The 18,166-nt window shown below is 30.2% G+C and overlaps 3 protein-coding genes across 6 annotated transcripts; 2 read left to right on the top strand and 1 right to left on the bottom strand.

Moving 5' to 3' along the window:
- The first annotated feature begins 330 nt into the window (after positions 1-330).
- LOC115886761 (putative acyl-CoA-binding protein) lies at positions 331-12,135 on the top strand. Its single transcript, XM_030906044.1, has 4 exons — positions 331-473; positions 6,232-6,268; positions 8,987-9,101; positions 11,878-12,135. Exons 2-4 carry the CDS (start codon positions 6,254-6,256, stop codon positions 12,000-12,002), a joined length of 255 nt encoding a protein of 84 aa, XP_030761904.1. The 5' UTR covers positions 331-473; positions 6,232-6,253; the 3' UTR covers positions 12,003-12,135.
- Positions 12,136-12,512: 377 nt separating this feature from the next.
- LOC115886758 (RING finger protein 37) lies at positions 12,513-14,414 on the top strand. 4 transcript variants are annotated; one of them, XM_030906040.1, is made up of 3 exons: positions 12,513-12,675; positions 12,735-12,809; positions 12,876-14,414. In XM_030906040.1, the coding sequence occupies exon 3, from the start codon at positions 13,142-13,144 to the stop codon at positions 14,333-14,335; it is 1,194 nt and encodes a 397-aa protein (XP_030761900.1). In that variant the 5' UTR covers positions 12,513-12,675; positions 12,735-12,809; positions 12,876-13,141; the 3' UTR covers positions 14,336-14,414. The 4 variants fall into 4 exon arrangements, with proteins under 4 accessions (XP_030761900.1, XP_030761902.1, XP_030761899.1 ...); XM_030906042.1 differs by having other exon boundaries at positions 12,872-14,414; XM_030906039.1 differs by having other exon boundaries at positions 12,735-12,819.
- LOC115886773 (zinc finger protein 569-like) lies at positions 14,319-18,166 on the bottom strand. The gene is made up of 10 exons (XM_030906057.1): positions 17,956-18,166; positions 17,405-17,903; positions 16,966-17,327; positions 16,726-16,910; positions 16,475-16,670; positions 15,959-16,138; positions 15,412-15,907; positions 14,916-15,277; positions 14,680-14,864; positions 14,319-14,626 (listed from the first exon to the last, which is right to left on the bottom strand). The coding sequence occupies exons 1-10, from the start codon at positions 18,115-18,117 to the stop codon at positions 14,428-14,430; spliced, it is 2,826 nt and encodes a 941-aa protein (XP_030761917.1). The 5' UTR covers positions 18,118-18,166; the 3' UTR covers positions 14,319-14,427.

The following is an 18,166-nucleotide window of genomic DNA, read 5'->3' as shown; positions in this document are numbered from 1 at the left end:
ACAGATCACCTTTTTTTCTTATCGTTTTACAAAAATTTCTATGGAAAGACTAGTTAAAACTAAAAGACGGTTTTTAATGCCTTGATCTTGATACCTGATTCTTCTTGAAAGAATAATAATAACAAATTAAAAAAATCCGGTAGAAGACCGGTTTTTGGAAAGGATTGCATTTCACAAAATATATTTGATTTAAAACAAAAAACGGTTTTAAAAGCCGACGTGTACTTTGGTTTCCCCATCGTTGGACACGTTGATTACTATCTATGCCTCTCTCTATCTCTACAGCAGGATAGAACAAAGATAAAGGAAGAAAACCGGCGTTTTCTTCGTTAATTCCTGCTACGTAGCGTTGCGCGCGCCACTGTCTGAACTAACCTTCAAAATACGCTACTGTATTTCTGATTTTCTCATTGAGCGTTCAGTGTTTGTTGGGGTCACCGTTGTTAGTTTTTTTCTCGTTTATATTTAAATCTGTAAGTATCGTTTTTTTTGTATATATTATGTCTTTTTACCTATAGTTACTAGTAATTTTATTGTTGTACTCAATTTTATTATATTTTTAACCAATTAAATTAAAATAGCGGTATATTCGTTCGAGTGTGGCACAATTTCAGCTTTTTTACAACTGTTTTAAGTGTTTTTCGTAAATTGGTTTAATAAGTACCTAGTACATGACTTTCTATAATTACTATGTTAAAGAGGCTATTTTATGGAAAAAATAGAGTAGGTAGTTGTTTTAAAGACCTATATAAGGAATCTTTAAATAAATTTACTGAAATCTATTAAAATTATGTTTTAAGATATAATTTGTTTTCATAAATTATTATCATAAATTTTTGTTATATAATTAATGACGTTATTCCGAATTTCAATTAAAAAAAAGTTGAATAATAACATTAAATTGAGTTTAAGTAATGATTAATGATCATTATAAAATATTGTGTATAAATATAATCAAATCAATATATTAGTAGGGGACCCGATGTGGGAGTTTTAGAATTTACTCAAGCGCGGCAGAATATCATTAGGGGAGAAATATTGCACCCTGTTAAGTAGCCCCACCAATACATGAACCTTTTATACAGGGTCGTGCGTGTAGAAAAACTCGAGCGCGTCAAATTAAGGCATTTTTTTCAATAATCTGAAGATTTCGGCGTGACTTAAGGAAATGGGAGTCACAAAGTTGCAAAAAAACGTCATCTGGACATTCTCGAGCGTGGTTATTTTTTATTTTGGAAGGAAATCATTCAAATATCACGGGAATATCATAATCTGCCGGTTTCCACAAGCCAAATTAGCTAAAATCATCAATAAAGTGTGCTGCTGAGAACTAGCCTAAGATCCTGCTTCAGGATTATTACGCTCATGATGTTTTCAATCAAAACCTAATTTTTACGGGTTATACGGGTCCGGCAACAATGCGTCGGACATTTGTAGCTCCTATAATAAAAAACTTATGAATTTTGGATAAGTGCAAACCTAAAGCACAGATTTTAGTAATCTGTGCCTAAAGTATGTATTAGGATGTATTTCAGAAAAATATTTTAACTTCTACTGGGTGGCTCAAAAAAGTGTGAGTGGATCAGGATGATTTTTTTCCAGTGGAACACCCTGCATATTAATACATTTTGGCCTCCTTTCTGATCACTTTACAAGATATTATTAAACACTTTTTGACAGTTTCAGAATTATTAATAAATGAAAAAAAAACATATTTTTTCAGCCTTTTTTTTTAAATATTAGCATCTACTATGTGTATTATTAATTGATTGAATTATTTTGAGTTGATCTAATATTCTCTAAACGTACAGTTTTTGAAAATGCATTTGTAGGTATAAATGTCAGTTTCGCTGCCATATTTCCGGAAATGACAAACTTCAACTATTTAACTAATTATAATTGGGCTCATTGACACGCAATTTTGCTTCAATTTCAACCACTCTGTGGAATAAGTTCAGACTTAAGTTAATCTAAAGGTATACTTTAAAATAAAATCTATTTGCAAATTTCATAATTCGATACTAAAAAATTATCAGTAACTTTTTTATATACTAAAATAAACAGAGATAATTAAGATATACCAATGACATCTAATTAGATGTCATTGAGATATAGCTATATGTTTATTTTTAATCATCCTAACACCTATTCTATTATCTCGAGTATAACCTGGCTGTGTAAACTTTGCCTGGAATAACTTTATGTAATCTAAGGCTTCGTCTACACATAACGTTTTGCCTGTCAGTTAAAACAGTCAGGTAAGACGGATTAAAGATTAGCGTACATACTGGAAGTTTTACCTTTGATTTGGTATCAGTATTTGGTAAAGACTATGGAAGTAGCACTTGGTTGAAAAGAAAAAAATATGAAATTTTACTACAAAATAATTGTATTTTCCTATGGTTTAAATTTCATTTGTAAACACGCAAATAAGCTTATTGTGAAAATAATATCGTTTGATAATGATCATTAAATATCTATACAATTTTATAAAATTACATTATTTTGTAAGACTATGCAAAAATATTAGATTTTTATAAGTAGTTTATTGAACATACTGTCATATATCCATATCGTTGTTTGTAAATTTTGAATAAGGTTAATTTTTAAGGGTTTTACTTGATACGGTTTGACTGAACAGGGAAGACGTAAAGTAAAACATTGTAAACAGGGCTTAATAATTAAACGATTTTGAATGCCTACGTCGTTGTATTTTGGACCTAGATAAGATTAATTTATAAGATCTGAGAAATGCATGGCTTAAATGCATTGAATATACTGATATAACTAACATTTCTGAGATAAATTTTATGAAGTTAGAATTTATACTAAACTACTTAATTTTAAAATTCATTTTTATATATTTCATATTTGATTGTGAAATTTTAATTTAGTATTTTAATTTTGCTTTTACATTTTCATTTTATTTTTTTTTATTTCACTTTTATTTAACAGACTTTAACCGAAATAACTAAAGACAATTAAAAAAATAAATGTGTGTAATTAATTTAAATTACTGTTGCATTTTTAGCAATTAGTAATAATTTAGAAATGACGAAAATAAAAATTATTTAGATAATTATAGGCCACAAGTTACTTTTTTTAATTCGTTTAATTTAATTAATTCTAAAACCATACATTTGAAATTAGAATTAGTTGGTTAGCTTGGCTTCAAATTAAAATAACATATTTTGCCAATTCAATTCATTTTTATAGAATCAAAAGCTTTTGAAGTAGTCGATTTTAACAAAAGAAATTAGTATTGATCCGCCGAGTATTTCATTTAAATTCAATTGAATGTTTACAACAAACAATATCGCTTAAAGTAAAGCAAAATCTATAAATTTCCTTCGATTTCAATAGAAGATACATATTTTTTTAAATGTTTCTATTTAATTTCAGTAAATAAAATCATAAAATGTTATTTACCTACATAAAACTATTCCACATCAATCTGGGACAAGAAAGTCTTGTTTTGGCTACAATGGAAATTTTTGGTGTAAATTGTAAATACATTTTTATTTAATATCACAAATCAAACAGTAAAGTAAAATATTTGTTTAAAATGAATGTACCTGGTAATAAAACCTTAATATTTCAACAATAAAAGGACTATTTAATTTAAATCTGCTTAATCTGTAAGTACAACTACAACAGCTTATAGGAAATTGCCTTTTAGCCAAAAGGACGAAAAATAAATAAATGACCAAAAGTTAACGTGAAAATTCTGGAAAACACTCTGTATAGATATAAAAAAATAATTATACCGACAAAACATTAGATGTTTATGATCCTTGTTTAACAGTTATTGTACCTTTCAAGGTAGAAAAACGCTGTCAAATGAAGTTGTTATTTAAAAATTTGGCGTTTTATTTTTATTATTATGTACTAAGAACTCGTATATTAACATGATTAATGATTAAGTATACTTGGGTTGAACAAATTCAAGTTGAACTGTAGTAGTCATGATTCCAAACGTATATACAGGGTGAGTTTCCTACGATGTTCTCTATGGGTATCTCGGAAACTACTGGAGATAGAGAGTCGGTTAAATGAGGAAAGAATTGCAGTTTTGTGGGGTCATAAATATGCGCCTTTCAGATTTTTGAAAAAGTGCATGGCTTAGTAGATATTTCGAAAAAAACAAATTTCAGCTATTTTGAAAGTTGTCCCTAATTCCATTATAATCTATTTTAGACAAAACGTTTTCAGATAAAAGTTGTAGATAATGACATCCTTAATGAGATTGTGTCCTTCGTTTTTTTCTAAAGCCTGTCATTTTTGACATATGACAGAAATATATGTTTTTTTAAATGGAAACCATAGTTGGCTATGACTTCATAAAAAGCGCCATTTTTAAGCTTTTTAGCGATATAAGTTATAATATGTTTTCTTCGAAATATTACTGAGTTATAGCCAATTATTACAATTTTGTAAATATGAATTTTTCAAATGAAGAAAAGCGTGTAGATACTCGCGCATCAATAGAGTGGTTCCAACATGACTTTCATTATGACGCCCCCCCCCCCTCTAAAATGAAAGAAATGTTAAACATGCAATCTAAGTGAAATTAGTCAAGAAAGATAAGAATTGGCTATAACTAATTTAACTTTTTTAATATGTCTTGAAAACCTTTCTCTAAAAAACGCAACATTCACCGGTCAACGTATCCTCGAAAATGTATGGTCAAGAAAAGTTAAACCAATAATAATTCTACACACTTTTCTTCAGTTGAAAAATTTATATTTACAATATTTACAATTTTTGTTTATTTTCAGTTACAAAGTTTGGATGTGACAGTTTGATATTTCTTAGAGCAACGACGATTGAACTTGTTTCCATGGCTAACTAAGTGAAATTGTTTAAAAATTATAAGAATTAGCTATAACTCAGTAATTTTTCGAAGAAAACATATTATAGTTTATATCGCCGAAAAGCTTAAAAAATGGCGCTTTTTATGAAGTCATGGCCAACTATGGTTTCCATTTAAAAAAACATATGTTTGTGTCATGTGTCAAAAATGACAGGCTTTAGAGAAAAACGGAGGACACAATCCCATTAAGGATGTGATTATCTACAACTTTTATCTGAAAACTTTTTGTCAAAAATAGTTTATAATGGAATTAGGGACAATTTTTAAAATAGCCGAAATTTGTTTTTTTCGAAATATCTAGTAAGCCATGAACTTTTTCAAAAATCTAAAAGGCGCATATTTATGACCCCGCAAAACTGCAATTCTTTCCCCATTTAACCGACTCTCTATCTCCAGTAGTTTTCGAGATACCCATAGAGAACATCGTAGAAAACTCACCCTGTATATAACTCGTACTTAATTCATTCACTAATTGATAATGATAAACCCAATAATTCATTATATCTAATTTACAAATTTGAAAAACAGTTTAAAATAAAAATAACAGTAAATTTGAAATCATATTTTTACCGTTTGGCATACAGTAAAATTTACTGTTGCGTCTGGTATTCAAAATATGTGTATTCTTGCTGGAATAAAGATTCTTCTCAGTAAGTGATATGTGTACAGGGTGGAGCAGTTTCTGTTTACAGCAGAAATTTAGTACTCGATAGAAAAGGGTATATTAAGAAGAAAATCAATTTTGCATTTTCGTTTACTTAGTATTTTTCTCGTTTAAATTATGAATCACCCTGTACAATCCTGCTTATAATTTTATGGAGCAATGTAATATTGTCATACACACTTTCCAACCATATTCTCAAGTCTCAAGTACGTGAAAATGAGAAGTGGGTTTATCATTTTTTTATTTATATTATGATTTTTTTAAACTTAATCAAATAAAGAAATTTAAATAATATACATAATATCTAGTCTAGAACACAAATCACTTAATTAGCATATCATTTCTTATAACCTTGATGCTATGAATTTCTTTGCAAATTAATAATAATTATTATTTATTGTTCCGTGAAATAATTTATTATAAACAAAAGCTTGAAAGTGAAGAGTCATTTTATAAGTACGCGAATTTTTATATCATTTTTAATACCTACAACTCGGTCTTGCTAGAAATAGAATAAAGATAATAATTTATTATTACAAAACATATTGTCAAACGGCATTAGCAATGATGTATTAATATTTATCTATACTTGTCTATACCTAAAGCTTTTAATGCCAAAGAGAATGATTAAGTTGTAATAAAAATTATCAGAACGGTATTCAAGAAATTTATTTATGTTTTATTTTTATTCCAGGTAGTAATAATCATCAGCAAACATGTCTTTGGACGAGGTGAGTGTCATTTCATATATTTTTTAGATTATATAATGTTTTTGTCACATTCTCCATAAGAAATACGATTAAATAATGTTCCTTTTTTAACTTTCGAATAATTTATGCCTCTTAAAATTCAGAATATATTTTTTAATTAGTAGAAAAATTTAACAAAAATCTAAATTTTTTTCACTAAAAGAATTATAGCTATAGGGAAATTAAAATAACTTTGGTTGCACGACATCGTACAAAAAAAATAAATACATACATTATAAACCCAGCCACCTCTTGAAATTAATAATAATGTACAATAATATCCAAAATACAAATATGAAAACATAATAAAAAAGTAATGGTAGTTTAATAGTAAGAAAAAACAAAATATATCCACTAGAAACAAAATCCAAACAAAAAAAAGATCATACCTTCATGTAAATTGACGACACCTAATCTCTTTTTAAATAATGATAGTGGCAACACCAACAATTCCAAAATTTTGTTAAGGCAACAAGGTGCCATATACGAAAAACAAACCCTTATATTTAGATGAAAAGTGCCGCGGAATAGTGAATGAATCAGTTCTAACGCATCTTTCATGTATTTGTGATCTTTTTACAATTAGCTTATACAAATAATCAGGAATACAATTTCTAAACACTTTATACAACAATATCATATACAAATATTGACATCGCAAGGAAATTCGCGGTTCTTTTAGTTGTTCCAAATAGGGAGATATGTGTAACCCGTAAGGCAAGTAAAAAAAACACACAAGCCTCACACATGCATTTTGAATTTTTTGTAATTTTATGCAACTATAGTTTGGCAAAAAATTATAGTAAACCTGGCAACAGTAATCAATGTGTGGATAGATAAGTGACTTAACCAATAATAATTTGGTTTGTTCATCTAATTGATGTTTCAGGCTATATTAATATATTAATCTATACATAGATCTTTTATACACTTCAGTATAATGTTTTTGAAAGTCAAGACCGCTATCGAAATAAACCCCCAAATTCCTTGCCGATTCAACCCATTCAATAGTGCTACCATTAATACTTAATTTATAGTTATTTGAAATTAGTGTTCTATTAGTTAAACCACCAATACAATGAGCAACTGTTTTGCTAGAGTTGACGACTAACCCGTGATTTTTACACCACGAATCAAAAGAAACTAGAACGTCATTAACCATGTTTACAGTATGCTCAGCCTGGACAATGTGCGTGCTTAAATATGTTTGTCATCCGATATAGACGTCATCCGCATACATATGCATTTGACAGTTACTTATTGCTCTAGGCAGGTCAAATGTGTACAACAAAAACAACAGAGGACCGAGGATACTACCCTGGGGAACACCGCTAAAAGTTTCTTTTAAAGTTGAATACTGCGAATTATTTACTTTGACACGTTGACACCTCCCGTATAGGTAATCCTTAAACCAGGCCAGAGCAGCACCATCAAATCCAATAAAGTTAAGCTTAGCCAGCATTAACTCGAAGTTAACCAGATCAAAGGCCTTGCTTTGATCAAGTAGAACTAAAATTGTGCACATCGACCTATCCATAGCATATGCAATATCGTCAACAACCTTAAGAAGTGTTGTTGTAGTTCCGTAGCTTGGTCGAAAACCGGATTGAATAGATGGAATGGATAGAATATTTTTTTCAAATAACTTTGACAAGGCTGGTAGTATACTTATAGGTCGTAAATCATTATAGGAATTTGGAGTAGCTACTTTTGGTATTGGAAGTATGTTAGCAGTTTTCCATATGAGTGGGAATGTGCAAGTTGAAATAGATTGATTAAATATGTGTTTAATTAAATCAGTAGAATAATAATTTAATTAGTAGAAAAAGTTATCAAACTTTTAACTTTTCCACTAATTAATTATACTTCAAAATTTGCGAGGAATGTCATTTTGGCCTGTGATTATCATCCGTCAAGAGAAATTGTGGTTAGAAATCAAAAGTTGATTGTTTTATAAGCTATAAATATTAGGCTCTCTTTATGGACACAACTGACTAAGCCTGTGCTAGGATATTCTATTAATTTTAATTGTGCTTTTAGACATGGTGAATGATCGTAAACTAAAGAGTATAAAATGTAATTGAAACCACTAATTGCGAGGTTCTATTAAAATTAATGTTGTTAGGATACTCTATTAAAATTAATAGAATATTCTAGGAACATCTTGCGGTAGTCAGTTGTATTTGGTTGTATCTATAGAGAGAGCCTAATATTTAGCTTATAAAACAATCAACTTTTGATTTTTAACCACAATTTCTCTTGACGGATGATAATCACAGGCCAAAATGACTTTCCTCGTAAATTTTGAAGTATAATTAGTGGAAAAGTCAAAAGTTTGTTAACTTTTTCTACTAATTGAAAAAGACTACCAAAAATTTTGACGTTCTGAATGCTTACATGGAAATTAAAGGAACAAACTTCTGCGCTAATTGAAACCACTAACTGCGAGGTTCTGAATGAAGCTTAACTTTTTCCACTAATTGCAGATTACTCTACCACTAATTTCGAAGTTGTGAATGCTTACATTTATATTAGAGGAACCAACTTCTACGCTAATTGTAGCCACTAATTTTGAGGTTCTGAATGAAGCTTTAACTTTAAAGATATATTTTTAACTATACAGAGTGATTCAAACATAAATTCCGTAAAACAGCAAACAAGCATTTACTGATTTATGATATAATAAACGTTATTTTTTAGCAATTCAACAAAGCTGCAGAGGACGTGAAGAAATTGGCCTCAAAACCCTCAGACGATGACTTATTGGAACTTTACGGTTTGTTCAAACAGGCTACAGTCGGAGACGTGAACACAGGTAAAATCCTACATTATTACTTTATCATTTCTCTATAGGTATGCTTGGTACATTTTGGTTTAAAATTTTATGAGTTGAATAGTATTAGTGTGAATTTGTGAAAATTAATCAAAATAAAACGTTCATAAAAATTTAACCACTATATAGTTTATTTAAAAGAAGTACCATTAATATTAATCAAATTATATAATTTATCCTCATATAGAGGAAAAACTTTTTTTTATTGGTATTTTGAGAAAAATACGTTCTTTACGGCTGCCATTCACTAGGCGCTAGGCGATAAACGAGCAATCCGATCGAGCGATCTAGTCGCTTTCGATCAAATTGTTGAAAGATCTCCAGGTTAAGCAGAGTTTACACTGTGTTACTTTGGATGTACAACCAAAATGAATCACTCAGATTGAATTCATCCAAATTGAACATCCTTGTTTACATGTTTTCATCCAGTTCGCAGCAGTTCACTGTTTCATCTTCCGCAGGCTGCAACCTCACCCAGTGTTTCCTATATCAAATTCAAATTCAAATTCATTTATTGGTGTTGCCATACAATAGTATTTACACAGGACACATTACACAGGATAATAAAAAAAAGAAAAAATCAAGCTTAAAAACATAAATAAGTTACTAGTACTAAGTTAAAAATAATTGTATATAGACATTAAAACACTAAAACACTAAATAGAATAATGGCATCAACAATTAACCTAAAAACACTAAAATCTAATATTTAAAAATTCCTGGAAGGAATAACAGGAATACCGCATCAGCAGACCCTTAACCTCAGTCTTAAACCGCAAGAGGGGCATGTCCGCAATTTCCTTGGGTAATTTATTATAAAATTTAACCGCTAGGTACCCAGGTCCATCTTGGCACCTAGTCAATCGGTGGTAGATTGGCACAAGCTTATCCCTACCCCTTGTCTCATGGTGATGGACTTCTCCATGGACCCTCGAGGTTAGCCGCACGGGTCGACGTCGGCTGTTTACATTTTTCACTTGCCAAAACCAGCTGTACATCTGGATGAATCAACGGTTCGTTGAACGCTTCTTTCAACAAAAGTAGGAAGTCCGTCAACTTGTTTCATCGTTCAATATTAGTGTACACTTTGGATGAAGCAGCGATGAAAGGCAATTTATACTTATCACTTTGGATGATTCATCCAAGTTGTACAGCTGGTTCCAATAAAATTGAATAGAATTTAAAACATATTTTTTACCAGTCCCCCATTTCTCTATTCATGTCATGTTGACGTTCTGAAAAATTTATTTGCCACTTTGTCAACAGCAAAGTTGTTTTATACAATGTCACAATAACTTTAACATGTCAAAATACTTGACACATAAATATACACTGCCCAAATATTCGAGAAAAATGTGTAAAGAGTCGTATTCATTTTTTTTGGAACCAGCTGTACATCCAAAGTGACAAATGTAAATGAGCCTTTAGTGCGTCATTTCAATCAAATTGAAAGCGATATTGTTTCCTTTAATTTCAATGTAAGAATTCAGAACGTCAAAATTAGTGGTAGACATTTTAAATTAGTAGAAAAAGTTTTCAAACTTCTAACTTTACCATTAATTATACTTCAAAATTTGCAAGAAATGTCATTTTGGTCTTTGATTATCTTTTGTCAAGAAAAATTGTGGTTAGAACTCAAAAGTTGATTGTTTTATAAGCGAAATATTAGGCTTTCTATATGGATAACTGACTAACGCAAGCTGTTGCTAGGTTATTCTCGAGGTTATTCTATTAATTTTAATTGTGATTTTAAACATTGTGAATGATCGTAAACTAAAAAGTATAAAGTGTAATTGAAACCACTAATTTATTCCACTAATTGCGAGGTTCTGAAACTTAAAGCTCTCTCTGAAGCTTAAAGCTTCATTCAGTAACAACTGCACTAGTAAAAACCAAAATATTTAAATATTATGACATAGCCACGAATTTAATTATTATTATTAGTGGAACAGTTCTTATTTCTGCCGTACCGAGCGCTGCTGTCAGAATTCTAAAAGTCGGTTGAAATAAGATTGAAATCAATGACTAAAGAATCCAAGGACAAATAACACCCGAGAGCAAATTGTGCCGATGTCACCAAACAGTGCCGTGGCACATATTTTTCTAAACTAGGCTGTTTGAAGCAATATTTATATTTTTTGATAATTGTTTTGACTACGCCTATGGTGTATCATACTAATTAATTACGAAAAAAAACGTATTAAAATGTTAACAGAAGATACAAAACTAGTATCGACGTATAGCACATATCAAGTACATATAGATGTTAATTGAAATTGAAGAATAATTACCGAATTCAATAAGAAAACGCTAAAAAGTTGGAGTGAACTGTTTATTTACCTATGAAACGTTACTCCTGGCTCTTTCTTATCGCTGCTGCTTTTACATTTGAAAGCTGAACAACTAATCACCATTGTAATAAAGGTTATAAAAAGTTTACTACAAACAAACTATTAAAAATCGCTAAAATTGTCGCTGGTGGCCAAATGATGACTCATTGTTTGCCATCAAAAGAATGGCCTCTAAGGTCATAAATTCTGCTGCAGCCCGTATATGGGCGTTACATGTCCTTATATTCTTTAGTGATTGGTTGAAATGCACCAAGGGACCAAGCCTACAGATAGGATAAAAAATATACTTATTTTTCGGTAAAAAATAAATGCGTTTTGGGATTGAACTATACTATTAGTTATTTAATAAGCACCCGGAATCGTAATATCATTTAAATCTAGTTAAATTTACTCCTGTTTCATTCCAGACCGTCCAGGACTGCTGGACCTTAAGGGAAAGGCCAAATGGGACGCGTGGAGCGGTCGCAAAGGACTTGCCCAGGACAAGGCCAAAGAACAATACATCGCTAAAGTCAAATCACTGGGCGCCTAGTCCATATTCTACATTGCCTTATTTATATTAAAGTTTTATATATACACCTTTTGCATTCAAACATACACAGTTACTTAAGACTGTTTTAAATTATTTGCATTTTGACACTATTTTAATAAACCTGTTTGTTATATATTTTGTTTTATTCATAGATTACGCCTAAACGTTTAAAATATTTAAAACTTCAGTTTCTTTTTAATATATTCATGGCAAATAAAGGCATACTTGCCTATATAGCAGATGAAAATCTATTGAACAGTACCTGCAAAAAGTGTTTATGAAAGTAGATACTTTTTGGATGGAAAGAAAAATAGTTTTATATCTATATAGAAATAATATATGTATTCAAATATATACGACGTTTTACCCGTTTACTATCACATCCCACTACTTGTTCATATTATTTAAACTAACAATAAACTACTTATAAATTTTTATTTTATTTGAATTTTCATATTTGTATAAATTTAGAGATTTGGTAGGCAACCAATTATACTCCTCTATCTGGTTTGCATGAGGTTATGTTTACTTCTGTTTTTGTTTTTAAACTTTCAAAACTAATTTTACATATTATTTAAAAAAATAATAAGTAAAAGAAAAAAAAAGAGTTTTCTTGGTTATCGAATGGAAATCGGACGACCCACAGTTTACAGATATTTCATTGAATGAAAGTGTACGTGAAAAAAGTTAGCTGGTTTTGGTAATAATTGTATTCAATAATTTTTTTTCTAGTTCACACTCACACATCTCTGGCGAAATGTATTAGATATAGATAAGTGTCTTCAAAATAACCCAGAGCGAATCCAGGTTAAGATTGGTAATTATCTAGTTTAAAAATATTTTTTTTTTCATAAATCCCTCTTTTTAAGGCAGAGTTTCTAGTAAAGTATGATCTACAGACAGCTTTTATTAAGAAAATGATGAATGAGACACCAGGATCGAAGCATATATTATTTAAGCCCATAAACTGCAAATATGTTCAATAAATCACTTTAAATTAACTTTTTCTTGTGAAAAATGTATATCATATGCCAATTCACTATGAGAAGGTTTTTAGCTGTTCCTGATATGACTTTAAGGTAACAATTCATTGGTGACTTGTAAACTGTATAAAAAAACTATTTCGAAAGTCTCATAAAATGTTCAACTTCTTGGATCCAAAACTTTTACCAAAAATATCTTGTAAAAGTCCTAGTACTGATCATTATGAAGTTGAAAATCTTATAAGTTCAAATTATGCCGATAAATCACGAGGATTCATTGCTTATCCTTCCATAAAACCCCCAGTAGAAATAGAAATTGAATTTTTATGTAACATTAATATATTTTACATTGTTTTAAATACCACTGTGGGAAATTTACAATGTTCAGGCATCGAAATATATGCCAAAACTCCTAATACAACTTATGTATCAATATCTAAAGGCATATTCAACAATAAAGGGGCTATCTTTTGTAATAGTCGCAAATACTCTAAAGAGAATCCACCTCCAGCATACAATTCCGATTATTTTTTATGTTTCTTTAAGAGTAACATGTTTAGAACATTTTTGAATGCCTCATTCCTAAAAATACTAATTTTTAAAACTGAAAAATCTACACCTTGTTTGTCCTCTGTTGAGGTTTGGGGGCAGCCATCCAAAGCTTGTAGTTTCAATACTGTTCAAACTGTTTACAAGCTCATGGGACTGAAAAATAAAACTAATAATCTTGATACACCTAAAACAACTGCCAGTGATGATAATTTTGTTGTTCCTGATGATTTTAAAGATGATTTAACTCATGAATTGATGACTATCCCATACACTTTACCAAGTGGTCATACAATTGATCAGTCTACACTGGAAAAGCACAATAAAAATGAAGAATCTTTTGGACGAAAACCTGGCGATCCTTTTACAGGCCTCAAATTTAACAATGTATTGAAACCCATACTTAACGTGTCTTTAAAAAGTCGAATTGATATGTTCTTGTTACAAAATAGCCACAGATCTGAAACATTTGGTTTGAAAAGAAGTCTGAGGTCTTGTGATTTTAAGAGAAAAAAGTTGAAAGAATGTGATGATGCTGAAAATCCTTCAAGTTCTGGTGAAGGCTTGGATTTGTTAATACAAAGCGTAAAAGATAAGAAAGATTTTGTATCTTTTGTTGAAAGTGAAAATAGCACAGAAAGAACATGCATATTATGCGAGAATAAAATTGAATATGTTTATCAGTTACCTTGTCTACATTATTATTGCAGGAAATGTTTACTTAATATTTGTAAAAGTTGTATTTGTTCTAAATGCAATGGTGTGTTTACCAAAAACCAGGTGGTTAAATGTGAAACTTAATTTATTTTTGTAAATATATTATAATTAATTTTATACTTAGATATTAAAAATTTGTAAATACATATATTTTATTAGACATTCAAGTTTTTGTTTTAATCAGATCCTTTTTTGATATTATGATCTATTACATTAAAGTGACTCTGTTTATGTTTCTTCATACTGCTTGAATCGTAAAAGCCTTTCTCACAAACACTACATACATATGGCGTTTCCCCTGTGTGGATTCTAAGATGAACAGTTAAGTTGCCTTTTATCGCAAATGTTTTGGCACAAAATGAGCAAGAATATGGCCTAAAATATTCGCCATGTTAATTTTTAACTATTTTTTTATCGTGTAAACATACCTTTCACCACTGTGAGTTCTTTCATGAACCTTTAAATGTGAAATTTGTGTAAATGATCTCATACAAATAGAGCAACTGTACGGTTTATAACCAGTATGAACAAGACCGTGTGTGACCAGGGATCCTACGTGAGCAAATGACCTGTTACAAATATTACATACATGTGGTTTTTCACCTGTATGAATCTAAAAAGGATAATTTTTAATTCTGGAAAAAATATAAGCAAATCAATTTACCTTAGTATGGGATTGAAGATCAGCCTTTCTAATAAATCCTTTTCCACAAACATTACATAAAAACTTTCTTTCTCCGTGGCTGATTTGATGTCTCTTAAGAAATATCAATTGGGGAAATGTTCTGTCGCATTTATCACATTCGTATGGAGAGCCCTCTTCTTTAGGATTGATTTTTAAGTCAATTTCATCATTTTTTTCTGGATCTTGTTCTGCTTCTTTTGGATGAAGCTTTCTTATGTGTCGCTTGAAAGATACGAATCTAGCAAATGTTCTGCCACAAATATGACATGTGTAAGTCTCTTTTTTATCTGCCATGGTATGTTTCTTTAGATGTACCTCTAAAGAAGTAGCTTGAATAAAACCTGAAATGTATTAAAATTAAATAACTTTTTAAGTTTTCATATAGTTAAGTTGCTTATTATCGCAAATGTTTTGGCACAAAATGAGCAGGAATATGTCCTAAATCTACATGTGAATATCAACTAATATTAATTACCTTTACCACATGTATCACATACATGAGGTTTTTCTCCAGTATGAATCATTTTGTGTCGTCTTAAATTACCATTAAGACTGAAACTAGCATTACATTCCCCACATTTAAATGGTTTTTCTTTAGTGTGTACTCTAAGGTGTATTGCCAATTTGTGTTTAAAACTAAATAATTTGTTGCAATATTTGCAGGAGTACTTTTCTTTGTCTTTAAAACCGCTCGCTTTGCTTCCATTTTTTAGTTTCGATCTTTTTTTCTTTTTGAAAACTGTCTTTTTTCGTAATATTAATGGAACATCATCTTCAGAACAATTCGAATTAATATCTGAAAGTGGAGAAAAAGCATCATCTGACTGTGGGTCATGTTTAAGTTCTTTGTCTAAATATGCTTTTAAAAGTTCTTTGCTTTCATTACATTTGGTTTTGAATCGATGGTAATCATTTAGGAAGCTTATACATCCAGAGCAAATACACTGAGGTAATCTTAGATCTAATAAGTCCTAAAAAAGCTTCGTTAGACGACAATCAAACAATCCTTATTTACAGAATACTTCTAAGGGAATAAAGTCAATTAAAATATTGAGAAGGTCAACTTCTTCAGCTAATTTAACATCTTGAATATAGTGTACGTTATCGACTGTAACGCAAATTCTACAAATTTTCTGGAGATCCTCTAGTTTAGTTTCCGGATATATTTTTGTTTGGATCTCCATTTTTTCGATTGTTTTTGTTTTTGTTAGGTTAATAATATGTTAATAATGACAATGACAGATAAGTGAGGCCATTACGATAGAAAATTTTCAGATTGGTAACTGGTTGATCATATAAATTAATTTAATATGATATTCATATTTTGCGAATGGCGGGAATATTTAAAATTCAAAATATCTACTGCGTTCAGACATATTCTATGATTCAGTCTTGAATCATTAACTACATAAAAGAAATAAGTACGAGTTATCAAAGTTATTTTATTGTAAATATAGGTATTATTATAAGTTTTATACTTTGGTACTAAAAAGATTTGTAAATATATACATATATTTTTATTAAATATTTGTATTTTACTCAGATCCTTTTTTAAGACTATGATCTACCACATTAAAGTGACTCTGCTGATGTTTCTTCATACTGCTAGAATCGCAAAAGCCTTTTTCACAAACACTACATACATATGGTGTTTCGCCAGTGTGGATTCTCAAATGAACGGTTAAATTGCCTTTTACAGCAAATGTTTTAGCACAAAATGAACAGGAAAATGGTCTAAAATATTCACTAAGTTAATTTTTTTAAATATTTTTTAAGCTTAAATATATACCTTTCACCAGAGTGTGTTTTTTCATGAACTCTTAAATGGGCAACTTGTGTAAATGCTCTTGAACAAATTGGACAACTATAAGGCTTATATCCTGAATGAATCAGACCATGATTTACTAGGGATGCTACATGAGCAAATGATTTGTTACAAATATTACACACATGTGGTTTCTCCCCGGTATGAATCTATAAAAAGAACCTTTTAACTTAAAAGAATTATCATGATAGCAAATCAACTGACTTTAGTATGTGATTGAAGATCTGATTTTCTAAGAAATCCTTTTCCACAAACATTACACAAAAACTTTCTTTCTCCGTGTCGTATTTTATGCCGCTTGAGAAATATCAATTGGGGAAATGTTCTGCTGCATTTATCACATTCATATTGAGTGTTCTCTTCTTTTGTTAGGATTTTTGAATCGGTCGTTTCTTCCTTACTTGTATCTTGCCCTGCTTCATCAGGATGGAACTTATTCATATGCCGTTTAAAATATATGACTTTAGCAAATGTCCGGGAACAAATATGGCAATTGAAAGTCTCTTTAGACTCTTCTCTGCGATGTTTCTTTAAATGCATCTCTAAAGAAATTGCCTGAATAAAACCTAAAATGTATAGAAATAAAATAATTGTAGCTAGGAAATTTCATTTTAATGCTACAATAATTTTGCCTTCAACTTACCTTTGCCACATGTATCACAAACATGAGGTTTTTCCCCAGTATGAATCATATAATGCCTCTTTAAATTACCACTATGACTAAAAGTTGTATTACATTCAACACATTTAAAGGGTTTTTCTTGCGTGTGCACTCTAAGGTGTATCGTTAATCTATGTTTGTTTTTGAATACTTTATTGCAATATTTACAGCTATATATCTTTTTAGTTCTTTTTTCTTTCGCTTTACTTTCCTTTTTCAATTTTGAACTTTTTTTCTTCTTGACCTCTGGCTGTTCTGGTGACCCTAGTGGAACATCGTCATCAGAATAACTTATCTTAACATTTGAAAGTACACAGTTATCATCGCCAGACGACTGGTCCTGTTCCTTTGGCGGATTTTCTAAGTATGCTCTTAAAAATTCTTTACTCTCACTACATTTCGTTTTAAATTTATAGTAATCTTTCAGAAAAGTTATGCACACAGAGCAAACATTCTGAGGTAATTTTAGATCTGATAATTCCTAAAAAATCGTTCTTAAAACATTGAAACGAGCTTTATACAAAAATACCTACCTCTAACGGGATAAAGTCAGTTAAAACATTTAAAAGCTCAACTTCCTCAGTTATTTTAACATCACGAATACTCTGTATGTTTTCCGGTGAAACGCAAATCCTACAGATTTTCTGGAAATCTGTTGGTTTATATTCTGGCAAGAATTTCGTTTCAATATCCATTGCTTTTGAAAATTGTTTATTTTGTTTCTTGACCCGTCTCCCGTCTCTA

Source organism: Sitophilus oryzae, unplaced genomic scaffold (genome assembly GCF_002938485.1).
Source record: "Sitophilus oryzae breed Bouriz unplaced genomic scaffold, Soryzae_2.0 scaffold_496_pilon_pilon, whole genome shotgun sequence".
Lineage (NCBI taxonomy): Eukaryota > Metazoa > Arthropoda > Insecta > Coleoptera > Curculionidae > Sitophilus > Sitophilus oryzae.
This window is presented reverse-complemented; position numbering and strand designations above follow the sequence as displayed.

Bases quoted from the DNA above. Each gene is read 5' to 3' on its own strand.
- LOC115886761 (XM_030906044.1), top strand. The intron at 9,102-11,877 runs GTAAAATCCTAC...GTTTCATTCCAG, and splicing joins AGTCGGAGACGTGAACACAG to ACCGTCCAGGACTGCTGGAC.
- LOC115886758 (XM_030906040.1), top strand. From the start codon at position 13,142: ATGTTCAACTTCTTGGATCCAAAACTTTTACCAAAAATATCTTGTAAA.
- LOC115886773 (XM_030906057.1), bottom strand. From the start codon at position 18,117: ATGGATATTGAAACGAAATTCTTGCCAGAATATAAACCAACAGATTTC. The intron at 16,911-16,965 runs GTCAGTTGATTT...TTCTTTTTATAG, and splicing joins ATCTTCAATCACATACTAAA to ATTCATACCGGGGAGAAACC. The intron at 15,908-15,958 runs GTATTCTGTAAA...AAGCTTTTTTAG, and splicing joins TTGACTTTATTCCCTTAGAA to GACTTATTAGATCTAAGATT.